The 16399-nt window shown below is 58.1% G+C and overlaps 1 protein-coding gene across 4 annotated transcripts in view; it reads right to left on the reverse strand.

Moving 5' to 3' along the window:
- The window catches only part of KIAA0753 (KIAA0753 ortholog), a 35989-nt gene that overhangs the window by 11731 nt on the left and 7859 nt on the right, over positions 1-16399 (reverse strand). For all 4 annotated transcript variants that reach the window (XM_047089900.1, XM_047089901.1, XM_047089902.1 and 1 more), the window contains 10 exons: positions 14886-14992; positions 13360-13422; positions 12743-12958; positions 10798-11008; positions 9307-9539; positions 7660-7826; positions 6243-6362; positions 4974-5063; positions 2508-2586; positions 1513-1593 (listed from right to left, as the gene is read on the reverse strand). In XM_047089900.1, the coding sequence (XP_046945856.1) occupies positions 1513-1593; positions 2508-2586; positions 4974-5063; positions 6243-6362; positions 7660-7826; positions 9307-9539; positions 10798-11008; positions 12743-12958; positions 13360-13422; positions 14886-14992 (1367 nt within the window). The remainder of the gene's footprint in view (positions 1-1512; positions 1594-2507; positions 2587-4973; positions 5064-6242; positions 6363-7659; positions 7827-9306; positions 9540-10797; positions 11009-12742; positions 12959-13359; positions 13423-14885; positions 14993-16399) is intronic.

Raw genomic sequence — 16399 nt, forward strand, 5'->3', positions numbered from 1 at the left:
CTTCCCTGCTCATGCTGTCTCGCTCAAAATATCAAAACAAAAATTAAGAAAAAGAAAAAAGAATACCGCGTGCCCTCAAAAATGATAAGGACGCTGACTGTGCCCTGATGTGGAGGCACCGCCCCAAGGTGAAGAAGCCAGGTACAGAACAGCATACGGTGCTCGTTAGCTGGGTGGTCTAACCTCTTACACTTCTGCCGAAGCGTGTGAATCTTTAGGCAAGTGCATTTCAACTTCCGATTGGGAAACAAAAAACAAAGAACAACTCGTGCATTCTGGAACACCCACTCCGGGCGCTCAGTGGGTGACCAGAGCGGCAGCAGACGGACGCACGACGCCAGCGCCTCCGCGAGCTCTTTCCTGGCGTCGGAGGTGGTCGCGTCCACCAGGAAACCTGTCAGGGTTGTATTTCACTGGGGGGCGCCACCGGTGAAGGTCTTCTCCGCTCTAGGATGGGCCTTCTGACGGTTCGTGTCGCGGGCCCCACGGGTTCTCTACGACTTAACACGGAAAACGAGACTTCCTACAGACAGCGTCGTGCCAGCTTCGATGAGGTTTCCTGCTCGTTCTGCCCCGTCATTTACACACACAGACTCCGGGGTGCCGCGGGGGGCGGTCTGCGTGGCGCCGACGTCTAACCCCGAGCACAACTACCCCGCGTGGCTCTAACGGCCACGTCGCACCCACAGAGCAATTCTCGAGCGCCAGGCCGGCCCGCTTGCCACGCGCGGACTCCCCGACAGCGCGGGGGGTCACTCGGGACACCTCCCGGGTCAGGCGTTCTGCCGGGAAGGGAGCGGCACGTGGAGGCCACGCTGCACGAGGCACGGCCGGTGGGCGCGAGCTAAACGCAGGGCTTCCTCTTCCGCTCGGCGCAGCCTCACCTCACACGCGCCTCTGTCACCAAACGCCGGGGCGGTAAAATGACGGTTGTGAAGATCGGGCGGCGGCGGCGCGGCAGGGAGGCCCCCGCCCGGCCCCCAGAGCACACCTGCCGTGCCCTCGTCGGCCCCGAGCACGCGCGGCGGGAGCTGCCGGCCGGCGCCCAGGCCCACACAGACTCGGCGGACCGGCCGGCGGCGCCCACCTGACGGCCCGAGCCCAGGCAGGGCAGGAACGGTCCCACGAACGCGGGACACAAGTCCCCCGGAGGACCGCACGACCCCAAGACGTGCTTCTGTCTGTTCGAACGGTACCTCCTTCTCCCCGGCCGGCTCTTCCCCGAGCTAGGCCGGACCCCGGTCGTTATCAGGCGCTCGACATGCGCTCGCCTGACAGCGCGCGCCGGGCCCTCCACACAGAGACCGCGCCACGCCCGAGCGGAGCCGGGCTGGATGGGAGGGCAAGAGGCGGCCAGCGCCCGGCCGTGGCGTGTCTTCCGGAAGAGGACAGAGCCACGGACAGAACCCCGTGGCTGCAGAGGGGGCCTGACGAGTCAGAGGAAAACCGACGTCCTGAGTAGGATCTGCCAGTGCGGTGACGCCCCCACCGTGGCCACACCGGTGCACGCACCTCGTCCGTAGGCCGGGCTGTCGCCGTGTCTGCCGGCGGCCGGTCCTTCGGCACCTCCGCTTCCAGAGAAGAGTTGACTCTCTGTTAAAACAGACAGGCACGTTTGTGATTACACAAGTCTGCGGCCCGTGTCCGTACAGATGAACTGTGACAGGAACCTCTGCGTGGACCTGCTCATCAGCGTCGGCTACATCAGGCTCCCCAGCAATTCCAGGCACCGTGTCCTCATGAAAATAAACACCACGTGTGGATCCTGGTTCTCTGTCCCTTTTCTTCCCTCAACTTCGGAAACGCGTCTCCGCTCCAGTCTCCCCAACGGTGAAACGGGGAGACGGGACGACGGGGTCACTAAGAGCGCTCCCAGTCCTGCACCCCGGAGACTTCCAGGGCTCCCAGCCCCGCACCCCAGAGATTTCTGAGGACGCCATTAATAATTACACATTTCTTAAACCAGAGGCACAGAACTCCGGGGCCTGTGCAGGGACCCAGAACATCATTCGTTCTGTGTAAGATCACGACGGTGTCCGTGGGCTCGTCTGTTCACATGGACGGCACCGTTTCCACGGCCGGCAGGTCTGAGGGGCCACCTCCTCCTCAGGAGAGGGCAGCGTGTGCACAGACGCGGTCCCAACATCCCCTCCCTCGGGAACCAGCCAATCATTCCAAAGCACTGAGGCGAGAGTACCCAGGACTTCTGCGGAAGCAGGTAACCGAACACCAGAGTCACCAACAGATCTATTTGATTAGGAATGCAAAGTGTCGCCCAAACTCGTTCCCCAAACCAGAAGCTCCCCTTTCTCAAAGGTGGGACTTTGTCTGTCTTCCCCTGGTCTGTCCCTCACAGACACCAAAGACCCATCAGTGGCGGCAGTGGATTGCACACACCCGCACGGGCCTGCACGTCTGCGCGGCACCGCGGCCCCCAGCCGCCTCCGAAGCGACCCCCCGTTATTCCAGCACTTCCAAGCACGAGCAAACGAGGCGCGCTGGATTACCTGGGCCTTGACCAGGAGAGGCTTCAGACGCTCCAGAACCGCCTTCTCTACCTTGTCTGCTAACTGGGCAGCAGAGTCACTGGGTCGAGACAAAATCAAAAATTAAAATCAAAAGCAGAAGATACCCTATTTTGTGCATTTACGTACTACCCCGGGTGGAGGAAATGAAACGATTATAAAACCAAAGTGCTTCTCCAATCGTGAAGGCCACGCAAAGTCCCCGGGGGCCTCTGTAAAATGCAGACCCGCAGTCGGCCGGCGGTGTGAGGCCCGAGACTGCGTTTCCAACAAGCCCCCAGGTGGCGCGACGCGGCTGGTCCTGGACCCGCCCTGAGGACACTTCTTCACCTCTGAAGACGTACGTTGGGCTCTTGGTACGTTTTAAAAAATAACGGCTGCCTTTAAACAACCGAAGAGGACAGAACATGGAAGAAATCAAGCTAATCCTGCTCAGTCTCCAAACCCCACCATCGCGGAGTCAGACCTAAGCCCCCAGAGACGAGGAGAAGATGGAAAACAGGACAGAAGTGACGAGGAACCGAGCTGAGCCGAGAAAGCCGAGAGCACGCAAACCCCCGCGCGCCCCGCTGACCACACGGGTGCAGGGCTGGCAGGACAGGCACGGGGGGCCTGCGGGGCTGCGAGGCGAGTCCAGGATGGCTGAGAGGCAGGACCCGGGGGCCCTTCCCGGCCCGGCACAACTCACACCTGCCCGGTTCTGCCTAGGGACGTCTGGGGGCCCCTCCTCTGCACGAGCAGCCGCCAAACAGGGTGTAGGGGCAGGTGCCCTCCCGGAGAGAGGGGGCCCCGCAGGCTGGCTGGGCGCTCCGGGGACACCAGGTCTCGCCCTCCGGGGTCTTCTCTGCACACGCTCATCTCTGACCCGCCCTCAGGAAAGGCCCGAAGACCGACATGAGGTGCCTGGCGAGCAGTCCGCGGACGCACCCCACGGAGTAGAGCTCGGCCGGGACGGCACCACAAGGGCAGGTCTCCGCGAGGAAACCAGCACGCTGAGCGGCGCCTCATCTCACACGGGAACTCGGTCAGGATGGACGGCGGACGGGAAAATACGGCTCAGACTGCAGAGCAGTTGGAAGAAGACGCAGACGAACATCTCGGGGGCCCTAGCGTTGGAGGGGACCCCTGAGACCAGACACAGAACGAGCTTAAGTGAAAAATAAAAAAGTGGGAGATTGGTCTTATCAAACCTTGACACTTCTTCCTCAACAAGATACCGCTAGGAAGCACACTCGCCACCGAGCCCCAGCTGCCTGACTCGCCCCTGACCTTGCCCCTGACCTCCTGGGACACAGGCCCGGACCCACCGTCTTACACCAGCAGCTCTAACCCTGGTCTGCGCTCGCTTCTCAGATCTCAGGACCGCACAGCGTCCGTCAGGGATACGTCCGTAGGCACAGACATCCGGGTGGAGGCGATGAAAGGTGAACAGGGGTCGGGACGGCATTCGCTCTGGGGAGGAGGGGGTGGCCGAGGAGGGCGCATGGGGACAGTCCGTGACGGCCTGTTCGTGGCTGGAGCCGCTGTCCACGCACATTTACCACGTGTGACCGCTCGAGGGACAAGCGGGCACGGTGGGCTGCAGTCTTGCCATCTGGCTGGGAGATGGTGGGTAGGAGTCCTAACGCCGTGCCCCGCCAGAGACAGTCCCATCACAGAGGCTGCGTAGGGACGTACGGCCGCAGGGCCCGAGAGCGTCAGCAGGAGAATGAGCCCCTTCCAACCCTAAGGCCCCATGACTTCACTACCGATGGGGCCTCTTTCGAGCGGGAGGGACGAGCGTCCGTCCTGATGGGTGGCAGGATGCACTGTCCCAAGAAAACCCCACTCGTCTGACCTCGGGGCGAAGTGCCGTCCGTCACGGCAGCAGAGCACCAACCTCCTCTACAAACCTCAAGAGCCCACTCGGGCGACTTCTCTGCGCAGGGTGGACACCGGAACGCCGTGTCTGTGCACTCAGCCACGTGAGCTGGACACGCGCGTCAACCTCCTCCCGCCGAGCGCGGGGTCCCCTGGGCCAGACAGACGCAGGCCAGCCCCTCAGGCGGCTCCCCTAAACTGCCACCTTTGCTCAGTATCAAACTCCACACGAGACAGACACTTCCGAGCAAAAACACCACATAAGGACATGCGGGCAGGCCCACGCGGTCCGGGGCGCAGGCACGCAGACCGGCCAGGGCAGGCGAGCGCTCACCGCTCCTCAGGCACGAACGCCACCTGTTCTTGCGGTCTGGGGTTCAGTCCCACCCGCGGTCGTCCCGCTAGAGCCCAGGTGGAGCCGAGCGAGCCCAGCGGACAGGGCGGAAGGCCACCCGACGGTCCCCGGCTCGGGGGGCTTCTCAGGAACAGACAGCCCGTCGGCACATCCACACGGGAAGCGTGAGCACCCCAACGGCCGCGAGACGGGGCGGGCCGGACCGTGGCTTTCCCCACCGGAAGCAGGCTCACCTCTGCCTGTGCGCGCCGTCCGCGCCCGCGGCTCTCACCTCCTCCAGCTCCTTCAGTGTTTTGTGAGCTTCAGCGTCGAGCCAGGCGAGTCTGGAGAACGGCAAACAGAGTGAGACCCACCCGCCCGGACCTGCAGGCTGCCATCGCCACGGATAGGCACCCTGCAGGTGACACCGCTACCTGCAGAGAGCTCCCCGCGCGGTGCTGTGCACAGCGACACTAACACTTGGAGGCCCTCTGGTCCGTGGGGACGGTGCCCTGGACCGCCCACAGCTATCCTCAAGAAACTGAGCCCTCGCCGTGCTTAGGATTTCCTATCTGACCAAGTGACCCTGCTGCTGTGTCTTCCAGTTCAGACAGAGAGGCCCCCCGCACCGCCCTCCGGAGGGCACGGTCATAGCCGAGTCACATGAAACCAGAAAGGCAGAACAGACCCCGAACAGATTCGGGGGACGGGGGGCGGAAGGGCTTCAAACCTGCCAGTCAGGGTACGTGAACAGCATCCAAGTGCTTAATGGCCCACATTCATTTTTGCGTTCCCATAACACAGGAGCGATCTCGGCCATGCAAACAGAGCCCTGTCGTCACTGAGCCCCTCCAGAACGTTCTCACCTCACCCCCCACTCAAGTCCATCCCCGGGTCCACGAAGCCCAGGCCTCTGCAGCAGGGAGCGGCCGGCCCCCTCCAGCCCTCACCCTCCCGTTCTGCCTCAGACCACAGACATGCCCATCCATGACTGTACATCACGGGGCTGGGATCGTTTTGACCCGTTTCTAGAAGTGTTCACAGAGTGCACCGCTGTACCACAGACAGAACAGGAACTGGTGGACCACTGATGCACACACAACGTTTGAGTGAACGAAAGAAGAAGGATTGAGGGGCGCCTGAGGGGCTCAGTCGGTTGAGCGTCTGACCTCGGCTCAGGTCATGGATCTCACGTCTGTGAGTTCGAGCCCCACGTCGGGCTCTGCGCTGACAGCTCGGAGCCCGGAGCCTGCTTCGGATTCCGTGTCTCTCTCTCTGCCTCTCCCCCCGCTCACAGTCTCTCTCTCAAGATAAAGACGTGAAAAAAAATTATTAAAAGAAAATAAGGGGTGAAAGGGAGGCTCGCTGTCTACCCTCTACACTTGGACAGGGAAGTCGGGGGTTACGCGTTCTATAACCGGCTTTGCGCGCGTGCGCGCACACACACACACACACACACACACACACACACACACACACGGAAGAAGAGTTCACTCAAAGATTTGGAAAACAGCGGCACAAACCTCACGGCTTCGTGCGCAACAGCACCTGTCAACGCACTGGCCTCCTGAGCCTCTTCCTGCTGGACAGACCGCTCTGTGGCGGCATCTCTGGGGCCGGGCCTCACCTTCAGCCAGGCGGCACTACAAAACATGGAGAGTCACGCCCTGGGGACCCCTCCCGGGACAGCCAGCCCCGAGGACACGGATGCAAGCAGGGGCCCGGGCTGGAGGAGGAGGGAGCCGCCCCGGGATCCAGGCTCAGTGCCCACGGAGACGCTTTCCTCCGCCCCCCACACACCACCGCGTGTCGAGTGGAAGAGAGCTAGGGGTGAGCGTCAACAAAGCCCCGCTAGAACCCAGATTTAACGTGACCCAATTACTTTCCACAGTGCAGAGCGGCCCTCTCCTGCGGGCCCGACCCAGCACCGTGACCCGCCGCCTTCCCCGCGCTCCGCACACACCCAGGTCTCTCTGGTCTGCGGCATAAACTTCCACCGACTGACGTTTTTTTGAGCTTCCACGTGAATTCGCGGCTTTGTGCCAGGACACAAAGTACGGAACTTCGAGCAGAGGGATAAATGCAGCAAAGCCCGCGGTGACATCAGGACGCCTGACTTGAGACCCCGCTCTACTACAGAAGGCACCGGACCCTCTCCGCGCTGCCGCGTCAACTTGAAAACGAGGGCGTATGGGCACGTGTGTCATTCACACGACACCGCGGGAGTCTCCAGGTGGGCCCATCCGCCAGGCTCTTCCCCGTCACCTGCCAGCCTCCAGAAGGGTGGGCCCTCCTCCCCACATCCCTGCTCCACCACGCTTCCAGCAACTTCCGTCCCACGGAAAACAAACGCCGCTCTGTCCCGATCGATAGTCTCCCTCGGAGACTACTTCCACCTGACCGGACCCCGCTGCCCGGGAGGGCCCGCCTCCCCCCAGCCCTGCGATGGCGCCTCGTCCCTGCGTGCAGTGGATGAGGGGACGGCGGTAACGTCCATATTACCCTCACGTCCCCTGCAGTCAGTGAGATCCGTACAGTTTTATAAGTCAGCATCTTGTCTTAGAGTCAGAATTATTTCTAAACATTCACTCATTCAGCAAAGATTTAGTGATAGCCCCCCAAGGACCGTGAGGGGTCAGGCCCCGCGCCAGCTGTGGGAGGCACACGGCTCCTGGCCTCAGGTCACTGAATCCACTGCGTGGAGACAGGTGGGGGCGCGCCTGCAACCCCCACACGGGACCACACGCCCACGGCGGGTCGGGGCGGCCCGCTCACCCACAGCCACGGAGGAGAGAGGAACCGTCATCCTCTAGACACAAAGCGCTCGCGTGTTTCTCACCCAGCTAAGCTTTTCTTCCTCACGGGAACCACGGTGGCCGCTTCACCAGCTCTACGCGCTAGGTCACCCTTGACCCGAGGAGGGAGAGCGCGATCACGTACCATTTGGGGGACGCTGGCGGGGACGTGGGGTTTGGAGGCACCCAGGGGGCCCTGAGGTCCCTCACTGGCTGCTGGCTCCTTTTCAGCCTGGATGACACGGTCGTGCGCTGCAGTCTGCTTTTGCCGCGGCCTTGGGGCGGCTGACGGTCCTCAGCTCTGAGGGGTCCCTGTGGGAGAGAAACATGAACCCTGAAGCCAAACGCGTATCAAAGAGGCTCGTTTTAACCTCTGGCTAACGGGAGCTTCGGGCGTCCCCACGCTGCACCAGACCCCTGACTGGAAAGCGCTGTGGCAATTTTGGGGGCGGGTGCACGTCACACTGAACCCCCCAGGTGGGGGCGGGGGTTTACAGGTGGAGCCCCTGGATTTGCCACCTTTTAATATGTGTGTGTGTGTGTGTGTGTAACATACACGTATGTGTGTGTATATGTGCATGTGTGTGCGTGTACAGATGGAGTCCCTGGATTTGCCGCCTTTGTGTGTGCGTGCATGTACGTATAGTGTACGTGTGTGTACAGACGTGTTGCACGTGTGCATAATATGCATGCGTGTGTGTGCGTGTACATGTGTGTCAGTCTAATATACACGCACGTATATGTATGCCGTATAATAAACATACGTATCGTGTGTGTGTAACATACACGTGTGTATTATGTGTGCGTGATATACGCGTGAGTCATGCGTGTGCGTATGTGTACAATATACACGTATGTATGTGTATATGTATGTGAGTGCATATATATATTTATGTTTACGTTTTTCTCAAATTAAACAAACACAAAGAAGAGATCATCCGCATGGTATTCTTGGTGAAGACCCTTAAGCTCTGAGTCTTAGGTGTCTCACCCATAAAACGGGAGCTGCTTTCCCGTGTTTCCAGGAGGCTGGACGGGCCGCTGTAGAAGCAGCAGAAGGCGCTTTCCAGGCTAAAGCGCCGGCTGCCCTCGGGCAGGCTGGGTCCTGACCTCCCAGCGACTGCCCTCCCCGCCCCCTCCCCCCCCCCCCCCCCCCCCCCCGGCCCCGGGACTGTGTGGAAAGGAGCGAGGCCTGACCCAAGCCAGGGTCTATCAGTCACCGTGCCTGGGGCCACCTGACCACACGCAGGGCAGGGCGGCTGTGGAAGCCCGCGCTCGCCCATCCAGTGGCAGGGACTACATGAGGGGTGGCTAGGCGGGAAGGCGGTCTTCCGGCTGGTTTGGCCACACTGTAAACAGAAGCTTAAAACGTAACGCAGCCTCGAGCCAGCTGGCTCCCAAAGACCTGCTGGAAAGCACTGACCCTTGGACGCCTTTTCATACCGAGTGGTTAGTATTTATCGATATTTATCTTCGGCAGGAACCAAATCTCAAGCCCCCCCAATTTCACACTTCCAAAGCAGAAGCAGAAAAAACTGAATGTTAAAGTAGCCTGCCCAGTCAAGACCTCGGAATCAAATTCGTTCCGACCTCTCCAAACCAGGACGAAAGAGAACGTCTGGTGGTCACAGCAACGTTAAAAACTGTTATCTTTTTCTTAAAAAAAATAAGGAAAAACTATTGGGAGCCGAGCAAAGTCAGCTCAGCCCAGACGGTGGGCTCAGGGGCTCGGGCGGCACCGCCGACCAGCCCGTGACCGTGGCCGCGCAGCCAAGGGAGGGAGCGTCCCTACCTGCGGCGGCCCCACCGGTGCCTCCTTCTTCCTGGGCGGTATGCTCCCCGCCCCGGGCCTCCAGGCCGCTGCTCCCGCTCTCGCCACGGCCACGGGCTCTGCCGTGAGGCTCGCGCTGTGGTCCGGAGCAGGAGGGGCTCCTTTCGGACGGATGTCCGCGCCCCTCACACCAAGCCCGTTCCCGTTCGCGGACCGCTGGGTCGCTGCAGGTGCTGCCCCAGGCTGACACTTATCTGCAGGGACAATTCAGAAGGACAAACGGACGTGCTACTCAAGTTGGTGACAAGCGAGCGTCCCCTCAGACGAACTCCAGACCTCCAGCCCGGAAACACAGAGGCGTTTTGCTGCCAAGATCACTCCTCACCCTTGACTCCCACGCGGACCCACATGGGGAGACACCGAGGCTCACCTCCCACGTGCGCTCCTTCCTGTGACTATAATAATGCCAGCTCCTGACCGACCCCTTCTTTGTCCTCGATCACCCCACCTGGCTACCAAACGTGGTTTTGCTAAAATGTAAATATTTAAGTGTCACCTCTCAAAACTTTCACTGGCTCCTAATTTGACACAGAATCAAGTCTGAACTCCACATGACATTCAACTTGTGAGGAGAAAAGAAATAAAACCATCTACATTCAGGGCGCCTGGGAGGGTCGGTTGGTTAAGCATCCAACTCTCGATTTTGGCTCAGGTCATGACCTCACAGTTTGGGAGTTCGAGCCCCAGGCTGTCAGCGCAGAGCCTCCTTGGGAATTCTCTCTTTCCCTCTCTTTCTGCGCCTCCCCTGCTCACTCTCTTTTTCTAAATAAATAAATAAATACATACATACATACATACGTAAATCATACGTACATACGTACATACATACGTACATAAGTTTCACTTAAATTTAAAAAGAGGGGAGGGCACCTGGCTGGCTCAGTCGGTGGAGCATGCGACTCTTGATCTCAGGGTCTTGAGTTCAAGCCCCACATTGGTAGTGGAACTTACTTAAAATTAAAAAATTTACGGGGCGACTGGGTGGCTCAGTCGGTTAAGCAACCAACTCTTGATTTCAGCTCAGGTCACCATTTCACAGTTTGTACCTCCCTCCAACGGGGGACCCTCCTCCACGGGGGGCCCTCCCTCCAACGGGGGACCCTCCTCCATGGGGACCCTCCCTCCAACGGAGCACCCTCCACAATGGGGGACCCTCCTCCACAGGGGACCCTCCTCCACGGGGGGCCCTCCCTCCAAAGGGGCACCCTCCACAATGGGAGATCCTCCTCCATGGGGGACCCTCCCTCCAACGGGGGACCCTCCTCCATGGGGACCCTCCCTCCAACGGGGCACCCTCCACAATGGGGGACCCTCCTCCACGGGGGACCCTCCCTCCCCTGTGGGGGATCCTCCAGCTTCCCACCCGAGGATGCGGCTGGCTTGCTACTGGCTTTGGGGGTTCAAGTGCACCTGCTGTGGACCAGACACGCACAAACATTTCAGGACACATACCAGCAAGAAGCCTGTTTGCCCTGGAAGGTTGTCGCGCTTCCTGCAGAAGGATCTCCTTTGCTAGGAGGGGTCTCCTCTCGCCTTTTGGCGAAGAACTCCGCCATCTCTCCAAGGCCCTGGGGCCACCAACGGGAAACCTGGTCTGAACTTCCGGGAAACATTTCTTCACCTTTTTTGGTGACAGTTTCTTTTCCAGGAGGGACTCCAAAGCCTGCCGCGAAACCAGTGTTCTCTTAGCGTGTCTCACAAAAGTCTGACTGCTGATCACAAAACTGAAAGCGAGGTCTCCGGATAAACGTGCCGTTAAACGGCCAACTCTCATGGTCGTCCAATTGCTGTTTAACTTAATCTGAAAACTTTTTTACTGAGGACATCTGTCTAATCAGAAGGATTCTGCACGTTCTTTTACACGTTTAGTTCGCTAAAACCAACGGCAAAAAGATAAAGAATGTGACTACTTTTAAAGGCAACCAAATCTTAAGAATAAGGATCACCACATTTTGGAAACTAACCAAAGTCTTCAGAACATAACGCTTTACAAGCATTTTAATTCTCAATAAGCATCTCATACACTCCAACAGTATTTTCAGCGTGCAAACGAACCGCATTTTATATATGTTTCCATCAACTACTCCACATGCCCAGGGACCTCGGTCACTCACCCACCCCAGAGGGAGGACGCCTGTGCCCCCTTCCTAAAAGAGACGCACGCTCTCCTGAGTGCCCCCACCCATCGTCCGGTCCGGACGCATCGGGCACAAGTGAGCATGGCAGGGAGACGTCCTCCGGGTGGCAGCGGGCCGTGGGACGGCACGGCTCCTCAACGAGACAGAAGGAACGTCCTGCACTACCGAGGAATTCCAAAGTCGGAGTGGGCGGACATCGTGTTTAGGAAAGGTTAGGTTCCGGTACCCCTGCAAAGTCGGGGAAAGCACCGGGTAGCCCCTTGAGGCCCTTTCCAGAATTGTAAACACGTGTCCTCCGAGCAGATCAGCGTGGCCAACAAATGTTTCTAGTGGGCAGAGCACCCGTGGCCTGCCACGCCGTCCGCAGGTCTGAGCCGTCCCAGAGCGAGCTCTCCCTACACCACCTGCAAACCACACGCACCGCGCCGGCTGCCGCAACGGTCAGGGCAGAGGGGCCACGAGGGCCACCGAGGGCGTCACCCACCCGGAACTCCCCCTCCAGCGCCCCCTCCCTCCCAGGTCACACTGACACGGAGCTCGCCTTCCGTCTGTGGGCGGACGTGCGGGGCAGTGAGATCCCGCTGGCATCTCGGTGACCTGTCACCAGGACACAGCGCTCCGGAAACCCCTGCAGCCCACGGGCCGCGTCAGGGACGGGTGGCAGGCTCACGTGGTGGCACTCGGCAAGCTTCCGAGGGCCACGGGGACGAAGGCACTGTCACCGGCAACCACGCAAGACCCTACCCCATCCTGACTTGCACCTGCCGGCTGTGGTTTCCAGAGGTCTGCAGCCACAAGCCTCGAAGCTGTGCGCTCATAGACAAGTATCTCTTCTTGCCCCAAATCGACCTTTCTTGCCAATTTCTTCTTGCCCACTAGCTGCCCGCTGGTGCCCTCCTCCAAGCACTGACAGAAGACTGCTGTACTCTCTCCTTTCCTGTGCCAGTAAAATTCTTTCCCGGATGGTGTGGTCAGGGAATGGAGCGTTCCGGTTAATCAACGGACCCGGTTAACGGTCGCTGTGTGTTCTATACCGAGCCGCCCGTTCTCAAACAAGTGAAATGCAACTTTACAGACCAGACTGTAAAAGCCACAAAACAAAAACGAAGGGCTGCCCCCGTCCTCCGCAAGGCTTCACCGCCAGGCGGCCGGTCTGTCTGGTCGTCTCTGTGAATCCCAATGAAACCGGGCGATGGAAAACATTGCTTCCCTTAGACGCAAAGCACTCTGAACAAAACCTGGAGTCCGCTTCATCATACCTCGATTTGCCGCAGGATGTCTATGACCACCTCGGACACAGAGGAGTCGGCGTCCAGCTTGGCGGAGCAGAGGGAGAGCTGGCGAATGAGGCCGCCCAGCTCCCTGCACCGGGCAGGGAGGGGCCGCTCCCCGCGGTCGGCGAACTGGGTCACAAACACCTGCAGGGCCCGGATGGCGCTTCGGTGGGCAGCCGCCAGCCGGGACATCGCCCACGACTGGCGAGGGGGGACAGATGGGAAGTTATTTCGAAACTCAGAACTTGTCAACATTAACCCACCCTCACCGACATTTACGGCCTGTCTTCCTTCCACAGACAACTGTTTCTGTTGTGAAAGTTCTTCACGGTAAAGGGGATTAAAACGTTGAAACCTTCTCTCGTGGCAAAGGATCTTTTCCTTCCTATTGTCAGTTTCTTACACCAGCAGCAACAACAGCAACAAAAATCTATTTTCAGACTCTGTTCCTTGGAAGGCGACCCCGAATTCAGAATATTTACTCTGCTCGGCCCTCACTAAGGCTCTGCAAGCAGGCACAGGGCACCCCTACACGGTGCCCGCCAAACACCGGAGATGCATTTACAAGGAATGAAGGTCAACCACACCAATCCGCAGCCTACCTTCTCGGTATGTTTAATCTTACGTGGACTCAATTTATCCAATTCTTCCTGGATTTCTTTCACCTGTTTCATAAAGGGGGAGAAGTGAAAACTCAGTTTCTTTCCACACGACTTTTTGGTAAAAGAAGACACAGCATGTCTTGTCCAACTACGACCACTGTTTAAATCACGGCACTTGAATTCACACAAGGCTCTTCACTCACGTACCCGGAGCAGCGCCCCGGCTTGGAGCCCCAGGTGGTGAACACGGCACAGTGCCCACCTTCCACCCCAGGTCCCCGGCATCGCGGGAACATAACGTGAAGGAGCGAAGGTGGAGGCGGCCCTGGAAAGGGGGGGAGGGCCACGCCAGAGCACGGGGTCCACCCTGTGCCTCAGAGAGCTCCCACAGGGTCAGATGCGTGTTCCGGAACAATCTCTATGGCGGCAGTGTGGGTTCAGGACTGAAACCAAACCCCAGAAGAATACAGAGCAAAATCAGACTAGGGCACTTCCTTTCAATGAAAACATCCAGTTTCTGGTTCAAGCAATAAAGCCAACATGGGACTTAAGTGACCGGAAATGCAGTAAACGTGGATTAAAGAGTGAGGCACCAAAGTTAAAACAGACATTTAAGGGGCGCCTGGGTGGCTCAGTCCGTCAAGCGTCTGACTTTGGTTCAGGTCATGATCTCAACGTTCGTGGGTTCAAGCCCCACGTTGGGCTCTGTGCTGACAGCTCAGAGCCTGGAGCCTGCTTCCGATTCTGTCTCCCTCTCTCTCTGTTCCCTCTGCCACTCGTGCCCTGTCTCTTAAAAATAAATAAATGTTATGGGGCGCCCGGGTGGCTCAGTTGGTTACAACATAGAACTTCGGCTCAGGTCATGATCTCGCGGTTTGTGGGTTCGAGCCCCGCGTCGGGCTCTGGGCTGACAGCTCGGAGCCTGGTGCCTGCTTCGGGTTCTGGGTCTCCTTGTCTCTGCCCCTGCCCCACTTATACCCTGTCTCTCTCTCAAAAATAAATAAACATTTACAAAAACAACAACAACAGATGTTTAAAAACAATCTAGCTGCAACATAAAGAACGTGACTATCTGTTTATCGCCACGAAAAGCATCCCGAGACCCTCGACATGGCCCCCATTCCTCACCACTGGGTAAAGACAACCAGTGTTTACTGTTACTGCATGTGCAGTGCATCACAGACACGAGATTTCCTCTCGGGCTGCGGCTTGTAGCTGGGACGGGGGCTCCAGGGTACCTGACTGGCCTGTGTCCACAGAAATACGTGCCGTACAAGCACTGTTTTCCGGGCAAAGGACTCGGGGCTTTTACTGGATTCCCAAGAACCTATGACCCCAAAAAGCCAAAAACCGCTAAAGAGTTGGGCCATATGCACGTAATACACAAACACACGTAAAGGCAGGTGGCAAAAGGAAAAGGAGTCACGTGTCCGCACGTCCAGGAGATTCGGCCTCACAAACCACCCGGTGTGCTAGCGCTCCAGAGACGGTGGGGCCCTGGCGGCCGGCGCCCCCACCCTCCGCACCTGCTGCTGCAGGGAGTACAGCATCCGGGCACAGCGCACGGCCTGTTCCTGCCTCCTGACGCGGGCTCGCTGCTCCTCATCCGGTTCCAAAGCTTCTTCCGTTCTATCTGCAAACATCGTTTCCCCGAAAGTGGATTACTCACTACAGATGGAAACTTATAAAATTTTCAATTATTCCCAAAGATGATACAGTTGGAGACCTCTGCTTTTATTAAAAAAAAAAAAAAAAAAAATGGGGCTCCCATAAAACACTTTTCACCGGCCAAGAAACGAGGACCGTGCGGGTGTGTGCGTAGCTCACGCACGGAAGAGGCGTGAAGGCCTCACAGGCCCTCCACGCGGAAAGAACCGCAACCAGACCCCAGTGGACAGTCTACGCCACCGTGAAGCGTCACTTACCGCTTTAAAATTCTTCCTATCGAGCCAAAACCTGTAATGCTTTCTAATTTCTCAAAAATCCTTCATCGGCTTATTTATATGCTTGACAAGATTCCTTTGACACTTTCTCATCCTGAATCTAAAAGAGAAATCTTTGCACCGACACAGTAAGGCTGCTGGGCTGCCCACAGCCTTCACACGCTGCTCACGGAGCACACCCTGGTCCACCGGGCACTCCACGTCCTCCAAACACGGGCTCAAAGACTCTGCTTCTGGAAGATTCCGAGGGGCATGCAGGCATCCCTTCCTCTAGACGCGGTTCCCAAATACGTTCATCCAAAACCAGCTCTTCCACAAACTCCAGCACACAAAGCCGGAAAAGCAACGTTTTCCTCGTCCAAGTGTAGTTTATAAACTCAAGTATTCAACACTTACTCACCAAAAAGCCAAATGACGAAAAACGTTCATTTTGAAAAAAGCAAAACTCTGAAATCGGGAGTTGTAGATACAGACGCTGTCTCCCGGGAGCCCGGGAGCCAGACCGCTTGGGTCTCGTGTGGGCTCGCAGCACGGGCACCGTGGATGTAGGGGACGGCATCCGGCTCAGGCGGGGGGTGGGGGGGTGGGGGGTTAACGGAACAGCCGGTGTCCGGCCACACCTGGGAAGCACAGCCAGGCGCGTCACAGCCCCTGGAGGGACCCGCGGACGGGGCGAGCTGCTCCCAGTCCGCAAGCAAGTGCACACACCTGATTCAAGTACGCACTGTAGGTTTTTGTACCTATTTGCTGTCAATTGTGGTGACGCTGTCGCTATAGTTTAGAAGGTATGGGGTGCCCGGGGGGCTCAGTCAGTTGAGCGTCCGACTTCGGCTCAGGTCATGATCTCACGGCTCTTGAGTTTGAGCCGTGTCGAGCTCTGTGCTGGCAGCTCAGAGCCTGGAGCCTGATTTGGATTCTGTGTCTCCCTCTCTTTCTGCCCCCCTCACCCACTCATGCTCTGTTTCTGTCTCTCTCTCTCTCTCAAAAATAAATAAATGCTAAAAAAAACCCAAAAAACCAAAAAACCAAAAAAAACAAAAAAAACAAAGAAGGTACGGACTTGCGACAACCTGGAATGTTGAACTAAAAAACAAATG

This window comes from Lynx rufus, unplaced genomic scaffold (genome assembly GCF_022079265.1).
Source record: "Lynx rufus isolate CCGP_SWC_20201006 ecotype Redwood Valley unplaced genomic scaffold, mLynRuf1.p SCAF_28, whole genome shotgun sequence".
Classification (NCBI taxonomy): domain Eukaryota; kingdom Metazoa; phylum Chordata; class Mammalia; order Carnivora; family Felidae; genus Lynx; species Lynx rufus.